Here is a 19303-nt window from a genome sequence, read left to right as displayed (position 1 = left end):
GCTTCACCCTCGAATTATAGGCTAATATCTCTCATTGATGTAGAAGCTAAACTATATGGCTCCTGCCTGTTAAAACATCTTCAAACCTGGGCCAACGACAAACAGCTCCTCCCGAGATTCCAAACAGGCTTTAGGGCAGGCATGGGAACGCTAACAAATTTAACCGCCCTTTCCCTTATTGTGGAAAGGCCAGCCACAAGAAGCCAAACCTCTACGCATGCTTTGTTAATCTCAAGTCGGCCTTTAATCGGGTCCCCAGGTAAAGGTTTTGGTCCAAGTTGGCCAAATGGGGCATCCCGCCCATTTTATTAAGGGCCATTACAGATCTTTATATGGACACCTGGGTTCAGGTTTAAATCAGAGATGGCACTAGCCTCGCAAAAAATACCCATAAAGTCAGGTTTAAAGCAATGCTGCGTGCTGGTTCCTATTCTTTTTAATCTATATTTGGCAGACCGCACTGGCACAGGTAAATAGCCTTCCTCCGACACTAGGCTCAGGAAAAAGCCGGGTGCTTACAATATGCGGATGACATCTTCTAAGTCATACCCCACGAGGCCTCCAAAAGTGCCTGTCAACACTCAGTCTTCATGGACCAGCAAGGTGTAAAAAATAAATTTGGCCAAAACAAAAATGATGAGGCTTTCAGGGGCGAACTATAAATCATTTAATTGGTTTCTTGAATGAAAAAAAAGTGTAGTAATACCGTTGTATAAATATCTAGGAGTCCATCTTGAACCAAGTCTGAAAAGGAAACACCATCTTTCGTTGCTCCGGGCAATGGCCTACTCGCTGGTTTACAGCTTGAAGCTACTTAAGAGGTCGATGGATTGTAAAAATTGGTCCCACCTTTAAAAATTGTCAGCTCATCTGCTCCCCCCTAACTCGTATGGGACTGAAATCCTCCAGGGCCGGGAGATTCCTTTATTAAACGCCAGTCAAGTTAGTTTACAACGCAGTCTTTAACATTCTGAAAAGTGCTTGCCCGGCCCACATGAGATTAGAGATGGGCCTAAAAAAAATCAGATTTTTCAGCGACAGGGAGCCTTTCTCAAGGCACCATGGAAACTACGGCTTGCGTATGACACATCCATACTCCATTCCTGTTGGCAAGAGGTGCAGGCACAACAATCCAGTAATAGAAAAGGATCCTGGGGATGCTACTTAAACCAAGTCATCACAAGCCCTGGGTACCGAAGACGCCTGGAAACCGGGCATGGGGAAGTCAGAATTCCACAGATTAGTCAACATCTCCATACGTTCACTCTCGGTCCTTACAGAAGAGGCCTCAATAACCAAAAGACTGCATGCCTGGGCACTCAGGGTCCTACTCGTCACTGTCCCCTCAAGGATATTTAGCCGAACACTTCTCCAGTCAAATAAAACAACAGTTTGTGCGATATTGCATGGGATTCTTTGACACTAAGGACGCCCATCGATCTTGGAAAGAGCAGTACTCGGACGAAAAGTGCTGATTATGTGATTATAATCAGGAATCGCTGTTGAATGCCTTTTGTACCTGTCCAGCTCTTGGACTAGAAGGACCGAAGCTGCTAAACTTGTTTTTGTAACTCACAATATCCGTTTCTACAGACAAGCTATAATAACTTGGCTCATGGGTGAGTCAATTTCTTTCTGCTGCAGGGGGACAAAGTTCTTACAATTGGTCCAAAAGAAATTATCCTTGGCGGACTCGTGACAATTGTAGACATGCATAAAATTGCAGAAAACATATTTACCTTCTTCTTGACAAAATTCCAGTTCTCACTGCTCCTAACTTTTTAAATAACTCTCCCTCAGTTTCAGTAATTGGTTACTTTATTGTGTGTTAAAAGGTTTTACATTGCAATGGTTTTTATTAATCAAGCAATAAAGATTTACTTACTTACTAAGTACCTTTTAATAGGGACTTATAGTGGTAAGTAAAGGTGTATCCAATTGTGTCAAAGCATCACAATAGTTTTAGGGAAAGAGCTCTGTCCCAGGGAACCTGGTTAGCAGGGGTCCTGGACACTACAGTTTCTAGGCAACATCATACTTTAGGCAAAAAGTGGTGATTAACCATGTTAAAAAGAGGCCTTTTCTCACAGGGACAAGTAGATTTTTTTTTTTACAGGGCAAGTACATTTATTGAGCAATCTGTCCCATGGACAAGTAGATACTTCATGAAATTCCACAGCCCTTTTCTGGGAGAAGGAGAGAAAAGGGGCATGGCCTCAAGGCCTGCAGGCAATGAGCAATAGAAAAGGGTCCCAGAGCCAAAGTCAGTCGAGTCTATTTAGGCAAAGAGTTCACTCGGGTTTCGTCCTTGTACCAAATCAAGATCAGTGATTACTCAGATATTAGATCTCAGACAACCAAACAAATACATAAGAACGCAATATTTAAAAATGACTGTGCTCCAGGAGGTCAGACCTCACCTGAAAATAGGGGACAATATTGCCACTGGCCACCTAAATCATGCTTACCTGCTCATACCAATAAATCACAGCCTCCAGAAGTACCCCTGGTTCGTCGTAGACAAGGTACATTACCAGTTCCGAGTGTTATCTTTCTGCATGAAGTCTGCACCCTAGGGTTTCGCATAGTACCTGGCTTTGGTTGCTGCACACTTAAGGAGATGGGATACACATTTAGTCTTATCTGGACGATTGACTGGCGAAAGCGAACTTGCAACACCAATTTCAAGTGAACATTTACATTGTAATGTTCACACTAAAAAAGCTGGTGTTCGCGGTAAACCTACCCATGTCTTCTCTGGTCACGGAGCAGGAGTCAGTGATCTTGGGAGTTACACTAACTACAAGGAGGGCAAGTGCATACCCAATTCCCAGGAGAATCTTGGCATTGCAGGTGCCCACTCAGTTTTACTAGAATGGGCAGGCTCTGACTGTGAGAACAACAAAGAAACTGATGGGAACTATGGCATCCTGCACACCACTTATCCCACAGGCCATACTGCACATGTTCTCAGTTCAGGAATGGTTGCTTAACAGATAGCCACAGGGAGATGGGAGCATCAAGTGTTTGTGACAAAGGTTTAAAGGGACATAAGATGGTGGAATACAGATAGAATTACTGTAGGGAAACCCTTCAAATTACCAACCCCAACAATGTCCATTGCCACACATCCAGCCCACACTGGAAGAAGGGCATGCATATGAAGTCTCTGCGTTAGTGGAGTGCAGTGAGTCAGTCGTGGACATAAATGTGTTAGAGCTCTCAACTGTTTCCTAGCTCTGAAGGCATTTAAGGCCCACATAAATGGAAAAATGGTGCTGAATCAAACTGGCCCAGGGCGTATAGAAGTGGCCATCCAAATAGACGCAACCCTGGTGCAGTAGACCTGCCGGGCATACAAAATGTACAGAGGGTCAAGCTAAGCCGACATGCAAATGCAACCCATGAATGGGAGCTAAAGCAGCAGGTGCTAAATACAGTTTTCCACAGGTGGGGGCAGGCTAGATCTAGACCTGTTTGCAACCCTCAGAGAACACAAGATTCCAAGATTTTGTATCCCAGTGCCCACACCACTGATTCAAGGGGAATGTCATATCAATAGACTGGCCACAGACATTTGTGTAAGCTTTTCCTCCCAATACCATTGATTCAGATGATAATAGATAAATACAAATAGCCAACCAAGAGGCTAGTCCTAGAAACTCTGCAGATTGCAGAGACAGATGTGGTTCTCTGACCAGGTGGAGACTTTTTCAAGGAGCAATAGTAAAGCTTCCATCGGTTCAGGACTTATTCACAGTATAGGACAGACAGGTATGTCACCAAGAGCCAACCAGCTTCAGCTTGGTATCCTGGCTTTTGAGTACCTAGAAATAGAGCATCTCTAACTCCCACACAAAAAACTAAGGAGATCCTCGTAGAGTTTTGGAGTCCAAGGCCCATATTTATACTTTCTGACGCAGTTTTGCGTCAAAAAGTTTAACCCCATTTCTTAGCGCCGCTCGGGCGTTATGGCGGGGCAAACCACTGGTGTGAGTCATTTTTTTTTTTTTACTCAAACCAATACGTCATGTCGTAAAGAAAAACGCCGTTAACGCGGCAAAAATGACTTTGATCCGGTTTACGGCGTCGCAAACCAGATAGGTGCCATTTTTTGACGCATTTGCGTTAAAAAGCGGCACAAACACTGAAGAATGTGCAAAGGAGAGCCAAAATGGATCCCAGAAGCTTTTAGAGACCCCACGAAGATGACAACCGACCAGGAACCAGCCAGGAGGACCCACACAAGACCCAGGAGAGGGGGAAGAAGAAAAGGAAGTGTCGGTTCAGTGCAGAGGAGCAGGAAATACTGGTGAAAGAGGTGATGGAACACCAGCACCAACTTCTTGTCGCCTCTAAATTGCCAATTGGGGGGAGAGAGGCAATTTGCCAACAAATTGTAGACAAGATAAACAGTGTGGCAGAAGTACGGAGAACAGCCATCGAGTGCAAGAAACACTGGCATGACTGCAAGCGCAGGACCAAGGAAACGATGGCCAGGATCAGGAAGGCAGCACTGCAGACTGGAGGTGGGAGTCCAGCACCGCAGGTGGCCCTGGACCACATGGAGGAGATGGTGCCAGCCGTCATCCCGGAGGAGATTGCCACAGGGATTCAAGGACAGGACAGCACAGACTACCAGGAGACTACACAGATGCAGGGTAAGTGGCATGGGAAACTAAAATGCCTATTTGTAAATTGTAAGTGGGGTGGGGGGAACGTACCTACTGCACAATGCATGGAAGTCATGATATTCATGGAGTGGAAAGGGTAAAGAGGCACGGCACTGGGGCATGGGCTGTTCAGAGGAAACCTGGGGCACAGTGCTACACTACACCAACGACCTTTGCATTGGGGTATGCTGCCATGCCAAGGATGATGGAAAGGTAAAGCCAGCCCAGGAGGGTAGGGTACAACGTAAAACTGGCCTGCTGTCACATGACAGCTGGTATTCTCCCTACATGAACTAGGGCTCAATTAAGTCTCAGGCCATATCCGCAATTGGAATTTAACTTTGACAACAGTTGCTACTACCACCTCTGCTGTGTGTGCAGGTCAAGTAGCTAATGGCAGTTACGTGCCCATGGATCAAACACACCCAAATTAGAGGGCTCAGGATGACTATGTTATCATTCCCCTGTAACCAATAAAAATGTGCTGAACCAGTCAAATGTGAATGTCCATAGTCGCTACAAACATCAGCCATTGTCATAAACATTATGAGGTACACAGCAGTAATGTCATACCCATACTGCATATGTCAGGGTCCACCCTGTGCCTGGGTCACAATAGCTGCAATGACGCCATGCAACATCCCAACTGTTATACTGCTCAGACAACAACATTGAGGGGGAGGACATATGTCACCGGCTAGTGAAATACTCCTGTACAGTCAGAGGAGGAAATGGAACACTGCTAGGACCATCAGTGCAATCCAATGTAGCACACATTCCTCAACATCAACATTACACACTACCAATGCTGACATAAGCAGTGTGCCATGCCAATGCTATACATAGTATATGCCAGGTCTCAGCAACATATAGCTGGATGTGAAATATCAGAGACTAGGGCAGTTCCACATTAAGTGTGGTGAAAGTGCCATTAGAACACCCACAGCCAGTGCAAGGCCACAACATGAGAATGGAAGTAGACGGAGGGTTGAGTAGGACAAGAAGGTGGCAACATACAATTTGGGCAGAACCTACACCTAGAGGATATGACGCTGACATTTCCCCAAACTGTCCACACTACATGTGACATGCAGGTGGGGCATAGACCTGGGAGAATGCTAATATTAAAGACAGGAACAATGAACAGGAACCGATATCACAATGTACAACTAATAGGGAGTCAGTGACGTCACATTACAAATGCCACAACACAGACACACTAATTGTACCATATCTCATTGCAGAGGACGATGGCTCTACTGGGGATATGCCTGTCCTGGACTTCCCTGATGACATGGATGATGAGCTGACAAACAGCCAGCAGACCCTCCAAGATGTCCTTAGAACCCTCCAGACCCCACCTTCAGTTGCAAGGAGAAGCACAGATACAGCAGCCATCACAGAGCACCCATCCACCACCCCAATAGTGCAACCTGCCAGCTCCAACCCAGCTGAGGACTCAGACACTGGCACCAGCTTTGAGAGGACTGTAGTTGGAGTACAGCGGGAGCTGGCCAAGGAGGTGCGGGTGGGGATGCAAAATATGGCAGCCAGCCTAGAGGGGGTGCGTTTGTGCATGATGTCAACTGCAGAACAGGCAGCAGCCATGCAAGGGCGAACATCAATCTTGCAAGAACTTCAAGAAAGTGTGAAGGAAATCAGCACAGCAGTAAGAGAGTTGACACAACGCCTCCAACAACAAATCTTTCAACACGTGCACAAATGCAATATTGACCCCCCCCTCAGGGCCGACCTGGTTGCCTACTACAGTGATGTAGCTGCTATCCTTAAGAACCAGCAGCTCCTCCTTGCTGCAGTACTGCCCTTAATAGCCCTACAGTTGGCAGCTACCGGGATTTCTGACTCCACGTCTTCAGACACTGAAGTGTGTGTGGCCCCTTCAAACCCACCACCACCATGGGCAGAGGAGACAACACACACATCAGAAGATGAAGACCTGGAACCGATCACCTTCACCCATAAGGGAACCCAGTAGCACTAGTCCCTGACACATGGCCACTTATATCCAAGGTCCTGTGCTTTTGTAACATGCCAGTCTTGCAACAGCTGCTCGCAAGCACTGTTCACCTTGTCACTATGCCCTGTGATTGTCTCTCACTACCTCATTGGCAATTCATGTCCCTCTGCACTGTATGACACTTCACCCCAGCATGTCCAATGACATGTCCTTTTGCACCTATGTATGATCACAATGGAAGGTGTCACACTAATGGACTCACAATCCTGGACTATGTAAATATGGCACTACAGCACTTTGAAATAAATAGCACTTACACAACCACTTTGTCTCTTTGTAATGTGACACATCAAACTTGAGGGAGATTAGTGATGTTTGCCTCATGTCAATGCCCATAGAATGTCAATACAACTGCCCTGAAAGAATGTGGGCGAATAACTATGCACTGTGGTCTGGATTGTACCATCATCTGCCCTTCTTGAGGGTTAATTCTTAGGTAAATAGAAACTATACAGTATAATGCTGTGTTGGACAGAATAAGTCTTCTTCAAGGGATGTCTAAGCAGAAAATTGTCTTCAAATTGTTCTTCCAGACAATCTTTACGTATGTGACATTTGACTCAAAATTTTCCGCAAACACACAATACAGCAGGAATGGATGTCTGAGTGTACATACAAATAAGTAACCTGGCTGTACAATGTAACAAATGATAGGTGTGAGTTATGTATACTATACCACGTGAGATTATACCATCACTCACCTTATCAGGGTTCACATGAACATCAGGCTGCAGGCAGACGTAACACAGTGTCCTCAATAATAAATCTGGTCTCAAAGTATGTCAGATTGAAAACATACATCCAAACTTAACAAAACATTGGGAACCATAGTAACCTTGAGTGGTGGGTGCAATGGATGGCAGATGCATAGAGAAGTAGCTTTGGTGTAGCTGCCAATGTGACAGCTCAATTGGGATTTGGATGCAGGATGGGACACAAGTACTAAATTGACACTGTTCACCCATGCCAAGGCCCTGATCCACAAGCATATGACACATACTGTAAAGGAGTACCTAAATATTTATTTAACAGTAAAAAAGGATACTAAAACCAGGGGAAATACCTTAACTAACCTAACCTATCTTAACTACACATAACCCATAACTGGCCCTAACAACCCTAAGCTAAACTTACTTATCACATTTAACTAAACACTCTAAAAATCAACCCCCCAACCCACTTATGACGGGACACATGGAGGACAACATATACTAACCTAAACACATACTATCTTATACTAAACATATATATATATTTTTATTTTTTATTTTTATTTAATACACAAAAACCCCAACATCATCCCCCACCCACCCACATAAAAAAACATGTAAAAATGTCATACCCTCCACCCCACTACTACTAACTAAACTAACAGCCTATTCTAACCTAACCATAAGCCCCTTAAACCCACTAATTAAATGAACCAGGAAAGAGGAGGAAGGGGAGGGAAACATGGGTGAGGGTATCATATTCACAAGTTCGCCCTCCAGAGGGTCTTCTTAATAGCACGCACCCTCTTATTTATTTGCGACACCTCCTGCTGCAGCCTGTCCAGTCTGCGCAACATCTGTTGCATGTCACGTTGCATAGCTCGAAAATCACCAGTGTCAATGACTGCAGCAGGAGTGGTCTGAGTGCCAGTTGTTGAGGGTTGTCCAATTGGTGGTGCCATGCTTGGAGGAGGAAGTGCAGGTGCTGCTGTCAGTGGTCCAAGAGCTGAGGAATTTGATGGTCCTGCAGTGGTGGCTGGCATGCTTGGTGTCACCTGGGTCGTAGTGGTGGTGCTGGTGGTGGCGGTTCTGGACACAGAAGGGCCCTCATGGGCAAATGCCTTCCACACCCCTGAGGCTCTTTCATGGCGATAATGCTGTGCCATGTGGCGGAACCCAGACTCCACATCCAGAATGTGGCGATAACGCATCGCCCTCCGCTGAAATTCACGGATCTGGCTGGCATCCATATTGGCTGCTGTTAAAAAAGCCAAACATTAGGTACATCATTGTGTGATACAGCTACTGATGAGAACCACACAATACATCTAATGTAGCTGAAACAGGCCATATCACCATACAGATCAGATTCTCCCTGAGGAAGTGCATGCAGCCTGCACACCTATCTAACAGCACAGCAATGCTCTAAAAGATGTGTACTAAATTAAATGACCTAAGCATCATTGTTCAGCCATTAGTCACGTAACAAATGCTGCAAGTCCTCCACATGTGACACGCCAACTAATAATTATCTTCTGGATGACAATCAAGGGCCACAAGATCTGTGATTTGTAAATGGAATTGCCAGGATGGAATGCAGTTGCTAATCAAGAGTGGGTATCCTAGGTTGGGACAAGTGATTTACATCTCTGTGTACTACACTTGGATCCTCACACCTAGGTACACATATTTTCTAACCCTAAGCCTGTGCCTCAGGGGGGTGGATTGACAAGCAACACATACTTTCAAACATCAAGGACATCCAGGAAGCTTTGGACAGCTGTACATGGATTTAGTCAGTCCACCATAGGTAAGGAGGGTGTCCAACTAGGATAGACCCAAACCTTGGACAATCCCATCCACATTTATGTTTGTAATTGCAGACAATTGTCAACATCATTTGATACCAGTCCTACAACAAGCAGATAGATGCAAGCACCCATCTGGGCATGAGCTGCATGCACGCCTATGACATTGTACTCAAGTGCCACATGCACGTAGCACAACATGTGGAGCTAGATGCTGCTAGGAAGTCAAACAAACAGTTGAACATGTTTATTAGTGAACAGGGTGGCTAAAGTCTGTGGGTAATACTTTGGCATCCTTAATCTGTGAGCTTCAGGGTATGACTGGCTGACTAAATCATGAAAATGGCCCTCTGTTAAATTTTCTTTACAATGAATTTAACAACAAATGTCACCCTATTCACATGGCCATGCCTACGGGGCTGCACTACAATCCCAAAATATGACTATAAGCTACTGATTGTCCAGCTCAAGTATGGAAAAACAAAGTGAACCTCCAGTCAAGTTACATTTCAGATCATGTTCCAGCATATCATACCTCGCTATGTGTCCAACACACAGGAGTCAATCACACAACAGCTGCAAACACAACACAGAATTGAAGTATCAAAACTTACTGGGTCTGCAAATCGAGCCATTTCGCCAGTTGTGTAAGGGACAGGTCCACCTGTAAAGCATGGACAGGTGAAATGTGCTCAATGTCTGCGCACTGTACAACACTTTCACAGAAACTTACTGTGTGTGACATATCGGAAAGTCCAGCCTCTCAGGCATGATGACACTACAACATACATAGCACTGCAAACATGTATAGACCCTGTCACTCCAGTGAGTGACACACACACATCTGCACACATGCAGTGGCCCTAACTATCATGTGGTGACAAACATGATCGATCAATTGGTTGCAGACTCGTTTATGGAGTGTACTCCTTTCATCATTTGTAGTAATGAGAGAGATGCAAAGCCACATTCCTGGAGCACTGCAATACCAGTTATTGTGGCTTGGGTATCAATGGGCAATCTGTTACTGTGTGATGCTCATGTGGGTTGATTGAAGGTCATGATTTATTATGCTTTCTATGGTCCCTTACATGTAGGTCCTGTGTTGGGTGTAGGTTACATATGCTACATTTACAGTGTACCCTGAGCCACATATGACCCCTATGACACCATAATGGCAGGGATCTTGTGCGTTACTTGGTGACAATTTGAGGCAAAACATGGATTGGCCATTTTAAAATTTTTAATACAACAAAGAAATATATGCTGCCAGTGTATATTGTGGTCATCCATGACAGACTGCCTGGGCACAGGTGTAGTCATTGCACATGAAATGTCACTCTTTGCCCTGTGTACCCATAATGGGTTTTGGAAATCTCAGTTCGCCACATTCATCATCTTACATTTACCAAGTTGGGAGATCAGCGGCTATACAGCAAACCGACACTGTCACATTATTGACACATGGTTTAGTAAATGTACTACTGTGTCAATCATGATGATGTAGGTTTAAATTTGTATGTACCTTCGGAATGGCAGCAGTCACAGGAACGCTGGTCTTCTGATCTTAGCATATACCCATGTCTGTGATAGCCTCCATACTGGGACGTTAGCTATTGTACATATGCTGCACTAGATCAGCAGGGGTGTGCCAAACTAACTAGCAAAGTATTAGGGAGCTTTATATGTATGATGGAATTGGTCAGGGGTCCCTTGCACAACATCATGCACGTAATACATTGTGACCATGCATTCCCCAACGTCCGGTATCCCATGATGACCCCATAACTTATGAGAAGTGCATGGCTATAGAGTAACACAGATAGGAAATGCATTAGCTCTGTTCCAGCTATTGTGCCCAAGACCAATTTAAAACACACAGGTACAATGAACAGAGGGCCAGGGGTAGTAGTTATCCCTCAATTTGTATCATTTGCTTCATGTTTTACGCTACAGCTAGGGAAAGTAGCACCAAATATTTAGATATTTCTTGTGTGCATTACTTTGGCATCCATTCCTAATTTAATTGCGGCACAACCAATTCAAACTATCAGCCAAAGATATTACCGGAGGTTAGAAAGAAATTGGTACGTATGGGCCAGGATACTGTTCAGAAATGTATTCAAATTAATTGGGGAACATGTTAATTCTTTGCTTTAGCTTGTGAAAAACATCTCTTTCCTGGTACACTCACAGGCCATGTATAAAACATATGTTTGAGCCGCATTAGCATCATCTATTGACGTGAAGGCAGCACTAATTTACAAGATCAAGTTGTGTTTCGTAAGTTAGTGCAGCTGTTGCGTTAACAAATGACGGTAATGTGTAGCAATTATTGTATAACTCAGGGCCACTGTATGTTTAACTTGCATTTCACATGTCCAAAAACATTGCCTGCAGCATATCAGAAAATCTACTACTGTAACTACAGAGCATTTAAATGTGCACATTACTCTGAATTGTACTCACCAACAGGGCCACCAGTCACAATACCCAGGTGGTCCAGCAGGTCTTGCTCTCTGGCAACAAGGTCAGCCCAGCAGTGCTTCAGTTGGTAGTCATTGCGCGGTGTGTTGAAGATGCGACGCACATGGTACACCACCTTTGACCACCGGAGCCTCCTCGCCCCTGTGTGATACCCCTGTGTGATACCCCTGTGTGATACCCCTGTATCACCCTGCCACCTGCTTCTATCATCAAGGGGAGGAAGTGGCACACCAGCCAAATAAGTGCCCCCAACTCCTCCTCACCCATTCTCCCCAGACGTGGCCTACCCATCATGACAGAAATAATATGAAAAATAAAAGGTACAGAGGAAAATAAAGGGAAAGGAGGGAGGAAGATGAAAGAAAAGTAACCCTAAAACAGCCCAACTATCCCCAAGCTAACAATACCCACAACAGACTACCAATAGTACAAAGATAAAATTAGACACCAAATATGACAAATAAACACTTACACTGAACAACTGAGACAATGACAAATAAAACAGATGACAAATAGGATGGCACACAGGAGACAAAAGCACAATTGGGACAGACAAAACTCTAAGCACAGCCACACAGTCTAGAAAAATCATTGAAAGTACACCCACTGTACCAATTCTGTAAACAGAATATCCTATTACATCACTTCCTGCCTCAAATGCGGTGCGTTTTTATTATGATGGGTCAAAATATTATGACGCTTAGTCTGTGCGTCACATTTTTTAAACACAAATTGTTAAACATTACCCCGTATCCATAGTTCAAAATATTTAGCATTGATAACCAATTTCATGGGGTACAGTGTAGGAATTACCGCTTGGGGCCAATGGATGTATCATGGCTGTGAGCGTCATTTTTCAACGCATATGCATCTTTTTTTACGCGTTTGCGTCAAAATGTATATCTTTTACTGGGTTTGTGTCATTTCTCACATTTTTATAGTAAATGACACCTGTAACTGTACAGAGATAGGCTGTTTGCACCTTCATTGTGCATTCCAGTGTTTGGGCACATGTGGCAGATCACACTACTGCGGACCATGATACTCCAGTTGTTGTACCGGATGAGTACTCTTCACTGACGCAATAGATACCCAAACTTTTGGAATACAAATTAGTATTACCCAGTTTGAGCAGGTTGTGCGTCAATAGAGGATAGCAAGGCTATGCAGCTTCATAAATTAACTCATTGCCTGTGTGTCAATGTCTGTGAATTGGCTATTTCAATTTTAGTTGGGCCTCTGTGTGAACATCACAAGACGTGTTTTCATTAATGTGGTTGTATGCATGTGTTGTAAATGTGGATAACCATCAGATGCTATTCAGTGTGGAAATGAGTCAGGAAATGTGTTTGTCATACACGTAGCAACTAATGTTGTGTGATCTTCCCTGACTTTGGGGACAAAAGCATCTCCCATGACAAACTATGCACAGGATAGATAGAGGACGGTTGATAATGGCAATGTTACAAGAGTAAGCCATCACATGTACTGGAATGTTGGATACCACTTCCTGGTCATTTGTTTGTATACTACCCATGAGTCAGGCGTTTGAAAATGCTATGTGGGTATGTTGTTTGTGACACAGAGTCCCAAAACCAATCCAAAAATGTAATGTCATTCCACAGTTTGAGTCATATAAAGGACCTATGTTTCTCTTGTGGCAGTGGAGGACCAGCAGACCAAGCTGCATGTGTTCACATATTTCCAGTGGTTAATTGCACAAAAGTGTCCAGTTCAAGTGTGTGGCCATGTGTACCCGGTGTCATTATTGGCTGCATGTTGTCACAATTACGTGCAGGTCTAGTCATGAGTCTGTGGAGCCATTCCCTGCATTAACAGAGTATCCTTCAAAGCAGAATTGAACGAAAGCCAAAGAGGAATCGACAACACACATGGGGATAGTCCAGCTATGGCACTGCAGAAGTTTTATGAGACTGACAACAGGGCAACCTTGGTGTGCTCACAAAGTAAAGGGATCATTAATTTAAAACCGGCAGGTTTCATAACATTTGTACACAGGGTGGCGGCTAAAATTCCTACTGCAACCGGGAACATCAGTGCCTCTGTGCTGATTAATCTCACAGCTAGTCACCACGCAAGCACCATAATTGGGTTGCAGCCAATGTGAATCTGTGTTTGGACCGTCAGGGCGCAAATATGTTATGTCCTTTAATGCATATTAGCAAACGTTGTTTGTTGTGCTAGAGGTACCATACCCAATCCATGCATACAGCCATGGTACACTGTCACTGTTTGTCACCCATGCATACATGAAACCCAGACAAGGGATAGGGCCGGGATTAGGCTATTTAAAGACATGTCCCAGACCATGATACGATAAGTAAACTTATTACACTATACAATCTATTTGAGGATTCATCGTACACCTACCAGACAAATTACCCCAGGAGGAAAGTGAGGGCATGGAAAGCAACTATGAGACAAATGTTGCCATAGGGAACCTTTATGGTAACACAAAGACAGGAACCAATCAGGCTAACAGGATGGAGGTTCTGTCAGGAACTAACATGAACAAGGCATATACACAGTGAGCAGACTCTGACTGGGAAAAGCTGAAACAACACTGTGGAAAATGAAAACAGTATTTGTGCTGTGGGTTACAACGTTACACAATCACCCAAAGCCTGTGTTACACAAGTGATTTATATGGCAATGCACAACAAGGATATACATAAAATGGCAGCTTCTAAGCTGTTCCAGGCAGCAGCAAGGGCAGTGCAGGTTCAAATGGCTGGTCTACATGGAAGTGCTCACAGGTGTGTGCAGCTTCAGTCTCTCACAAGTCCTGTAGGTGAGAATCAAGTTCAAAGGGCCAACAGTACCTTTCACATGGGAAGCAATGGACAGGTCATTACAGGTCTTACAGACTACCAGGCAGTGCATTATCGGACCTGAAGTCCATGCAGACAGATGAACTATGACTATAACATGCCATACTAAAGAGGGAAGCACACTGAAGTCAGAATGTGAGTCTGGGTGTGTGTGTAGATGAAGGATTATCAGGGTTCAAATAGTCCATTTACAGGGCCCCCTATAGAAGGGTGGGGGAGAGACTGAAAACAGGGCAGTGGCAGGACTTATAACCTGGGATGGCATGCGCAGGGCATGTCTTGTGAGCACTGCTTGTCATACCTGGGGCACTCGTGCTATCCATTTGCAGCTTACATGGACTTCTTCTCACACATACTCCTTGCAAAGATAGCTGATGTCACACTTACTGCGGTCAAGGGTCTGGTCATACATTCCTGTTACCAATGCAATAGCACATCCACTGCCTCCTGTATGAAGCAGGTTTTTTTACCTTATGATTGATGGTGTCTTAGTTGTGTGCTATATGCTGCAATGAACCATGTTGCCAACATGGACGTGTGCCATAGCTGTGCTACTCTGATATTGCCCTTCAAATGTGAAATGGACAGGGTATATGTCATTTACACTGTGTGTGATGTTGGGTGTACATTCATACCCATCAAATGTAATGTGCCTTTTTCAGGATCCTAATCTGTATATCTGCAATGCTCCATGAGGCTAAACTCCGATTATGATTCCTAGGGATTATGTGATGCATAAATAATTACCCAGACCATGATTTTGTGATTAGATTAGGTGTTTAATGACATATGGTAAGACAGTGGTGATGGTGACTAGAGTTAAAAGAAGTTTTGTACAATGTGTTGTCTCCGACGCAATCCTGCTGCGGTGTTTGGGTGGTCCCTCTCATGTTGATGGACAACATCCTCCTCTTCATCCTCTTCAGGCATTTGTGGGTCTGGTTCATAGAGGGGAATGTTCCTCCTTACACAAATGTTGTGCAGGATGGCACAGGTCAAAATGATCTTGCACACCATTTCAGGTGAGTATAGGAGGCTGCCTCCGGTGATGTTGAGGCACCTGAATCTTGACTTCAGGATGCCAAAAGTCCTCTCTACTATGGTGCGTGTCCTCCGATGTGCCTCATTATAGGCACGCTCTTCTGCAGTGCTTGGGTTTGCAAATGGGGTCATGATCCATGGCTGGATCCCATACCCCTGATCAGCTGAAAGAGAACATGAGTGAAAAATGTTGATGGAGCTTGCACCATGATTATCACTTTGCATGGCAGTTGTTCTCTTGTGTTGTCTGTGACTCATCAGTGTTAGTGTTATTGTGTGGAATCCTAGGCTTCTAGGATGTACCATCAGCATTGGGATGTTTCATTATCTGAACTGGTGTTTGGCTGATTGACCGGTTGACAGTGGTATTTTTGTAGAGTTGCAGTACATTGTGTACTCCCAGGCATCATATCATATGAAAGAGGTGTCCATGTGTCTTAACTGGGGGTGACATGATACTTCCACACACAGAATCAGTTCCACAGTGGTGGTAACACGGTTCCATCTATATGGCCTGGACATCCCATCCAATTTAACATATGCAATTGAATTTGTTAAACATCAGTGAGGCCCTTTGATTTGGCTAGGTGACATTGTACAACACATCGCCATAAGTTGGCAGCACTGACGTGTTGACAATTGACAATGCACAGATATCCCATGTGTGACAAGTTGTATGCAAACCTATTTTTGTGCCCTCACCGAGTTGGCTCATGTTCAAACGTGTACCTACACTACTGAACCTGGTCCAGTTAAGCTGGCTAACTTGGTTGTGGGGTTGAAGGTTTAAGTGTCAGAAGGTCCATATGTCCAACATCTGTTGTGTATATGTGTAATTGTCTCAATCTGTATGTGTAGCAATGTGCACTTACCAATATTGTCACATCAATATGTGTTCTTAGCACAGTCCACTTGCTTATTGGTAGTGGGCAATGTCAGACCAGGAGTGATGTGAGATGTTGGTACAGCCTCAATGATTCCATGTCCCATTCATTGGAGTCATCATCATCATGCTATGTGTGTCATAGTGTTAGACCTGCAGCGAAACACATTGCAAACCCTTTACACAGTAGATATTGTTTGGAAGGGTGTGTGATTGAGTGTTATTGATGTGATATTGTAAGAATCATCTTCCAAGTTGTACTGCCAGTTAAGGCCATGTCATTGTCACTGTGTGGTTTTAAATTGTTCCCTTGTGTCTGTGGACAGGCATCTGTTATTTGCATCTGTCATTTGTCCATAGGTGTGTATCCCATTGGGTCAGGATATCAAACATGACTACCAGTGTCACAGCCTCAGTGTCTTCCTGGCCATTTGTCAATGTAGTGGTGTATGTGTTGTGTTTCCTACAGGGTTGCTGTGCTGTGTGTATATAACTGGGTTTCTGTACTTACCAACAAGTAGGCCATTGCCGTATCATCCATCCTGGAAGTGTTGATTGATGGTGCAGTGGCGGAAGATGAATGAATCATGTGCACTCCCAGGATACTTTGCCACGATGTTGGTGATCAAACCCTGGTGATCGATAATGGCCTTCACATTGATGGAGTGTGTGCTTCCTGTTGCAGTATAGATGCTTGGTTGCAGCAGGTGGCACAATCTGTACATGTGTGCAGTCAATGGCACCCAGCACGTGTGGGAAGCCGTTGATTTGATAGAAGCCCTGTTTGGTCTTCTGCTGTGTGTTGGGGAAGCTGATGTGGCGGGGTGTGAGGGAGATGATGGCATCCAATACCTTGGGTAGGAAGGCAGAGAATGAGGGGTGTGAGATCCCAGCAACCAGGGCACCAGTGGTTTGAAAAGAGCCACTTGCTAGCATGTGGAGGACAGCTAGCAGCTTGGTCTCTGGTGGAATGATGTGGGGTGCCAACTGTGGCTCAATGTGGCGCAGCAGCTGCTGAATGGCTTGCCAGTTTAGTCTGTACCTCTGGATGATGTAATGTTCCCTGAGTCCCAGAAGGTTTGTCCTGGTCCTGAATATCCTCTCCTGCCTTCTGCGTTGCCTTTGGGGTCCCTGCTGGTGTGGTGGAGGCTGCTGGTGTTGATCCTGTGCTCTGCGTCTTCATGCATGCTGAATGAATAGCACCTCCATGTCTTCCTTTTGTAGCTCTGATGTTGCTTCGGTGTGTTTTCCCTAAGTAGTGGTATGTTTGCCCCATTTTAACGCCTGCCCTGACCCAGGCATTATTTTTGTTACGCAAATCGGGCTGTGCGTCATTTTCCACCTCCGCCTGCCAGCCGTGCGGAATTTTTGCACGGTAGGATAAATATGGCGCACAGGTGTTTAAGTCATTTTTTGGACTGGAACGCCCACCTCGCATGTCATTAACGCAAGGAGGTTTCACGCATCCAGAAAATGACGCACACAGCGGAATTTTGGCGTTCATGGGCTCGGGCTTCAAAGTATAAATATGGGGTAAGGTTGGCGCCGGATTTGCGTCAAAATTCGGCCAGACAGAGTATAAATATGGCCCCAAGTGGGCAGAGGTGCTACGTAGCGCAGTGAGAGGTAGGTTAGTATATCTAGGGACCCCAGGGTCATCGAGTACCTAACTCACTTGATGAGAGCTTAACGTATAAGTTTGTCATTTTAACGTAAGACTAAAAGGCAGAAGCATCTTTAACAGTCCAGTAATCAAGAGATTCTTAGGAGCAAAAAGGGTGCACCCCCAAGGTCAGCAAACATGCCCAGGAGGAACCTAAACATAGTGACATAACTGAAAAACCAGTCTGACCGATACTCAAGGCAGGAGTAACATTCCTAACCCCAGAAGCAGCCTTCCTGCTTATAGTTAGTGAGCTACAGGCACTCACCGTTCAGGAACTACAATTACAGAAACATAAGGACAGGGTTTTCATGATGAGAACAAAACCACAATGTCTTCCAAAGATAGTGTCTGAATTTCACATAAATCTAACTAAAACACCAGGCAGTGTTCTTCCAGCAGCCACAGTTGCACGCTGAAAGAGCATTGCACACACTAGACAGCCTGAGAAACAGAGCAGTGTAAGAAAGGGAAAAGAGTTCCTGGTTTCTTTTAGACCAGCAGGCAAAGGGAAGCCGGTGTCTTAAGGGAATCTTTGCATGATGCATAGTGCATGCGATTCAGACATGCTTCCAGAAGGCAGGAGTGATTCTAGAGGAGAAACTAAGGGGAGAGACTTGTGAATAGTGGAAGAAGGAGCACACTGATTACAAAGTTTAAAGAATTGTGAGTCATCGGAGCGGTAAAAAAGATTCTGAAGATGGCGACTTTGTACAGGAACTTCTGGGGCGCCGTCTGATGTCGCAGAGGGACAGACATACAACCAAATGGTAGTTGATGATGCCCACAGTGAAGAAGAGAGAAAGGAAAAAGACAATTCTGACCCAGCCACAAGACGGTGGAATCATTGTATAGCATGTAAATCTATAACATTCTTCAAGCTTCAAAACTACTGATAAGTAACCAATTCAATATTAGAGGCAAAGAGACACAACCTTTATTATGTGAAATCTGGCGATGTAATGAGAGCAAGGAGATGACGGATATGTCCAGGGCCTGCTCTAGTGACTGATTGTGACTTGAAGGGATATAATGAGGCCAGTGAGGCATAAAGAGGACGACGACCCAGTCCCTCTCATGTGACTGAAATAATGGATGCAGCGAGGAGAGCATGAAAGTGACAGAGGTGTCAGGGCCTCATCTCCCTT

General features: G+C 44.7%; 1 protein-coding gene across 7 annotated transcripts in view; it reads left to right on the top strand.

Moving 5' to 3' along the window:
* The window catches only part of LOC138248916 (uncharacterized), a 240763-nt gene that overhangs the window by 109510 nt on the left and 111950 nt on the right, over positions 1 to 19303 (top strand). The window contains exon 7 of one of the 7 annotated variants that reach the window (XM_069202901.1): positions 5918 to 6961. The exons of the other annotated variants lie outside the window; for them this stretch is intronic. Coding sequence (XP_069059002.1) covers positions 5918 to 6669 — 752 coding nt within the window. The 3' untranslated portion in view covers positions 6670 to 6961. Of the gene's footprint in view, positions 1 to 5917; positions 6962 to 19303 lie in introns of those variants that run through there. 7 annotated transcript variants of the gene reach the window in all.

Source organism: Pleurodeles waltl, chromosome 8 (genome assembly GCF_031143425.1).
Source record: "Pleurodeles waltl isolate 20211129_DDA chromosome 8, aPleWal1.hap1.20221129, whole genome shotgun sequence".
In the NCBI taxonomy this organism is placed as follows: domain Eukaryota; kingdom Metazoa; phylum Chordata; class Amphibia; order Caudata; family Salamandridae; genus Pleurodeles; species Pleurodeles waltl.
The sequence above is the reverse complement of the archived record's forward strand: the minus strand, read 5'-3'. Positions and strand labels throughout refer to the sequence as shown.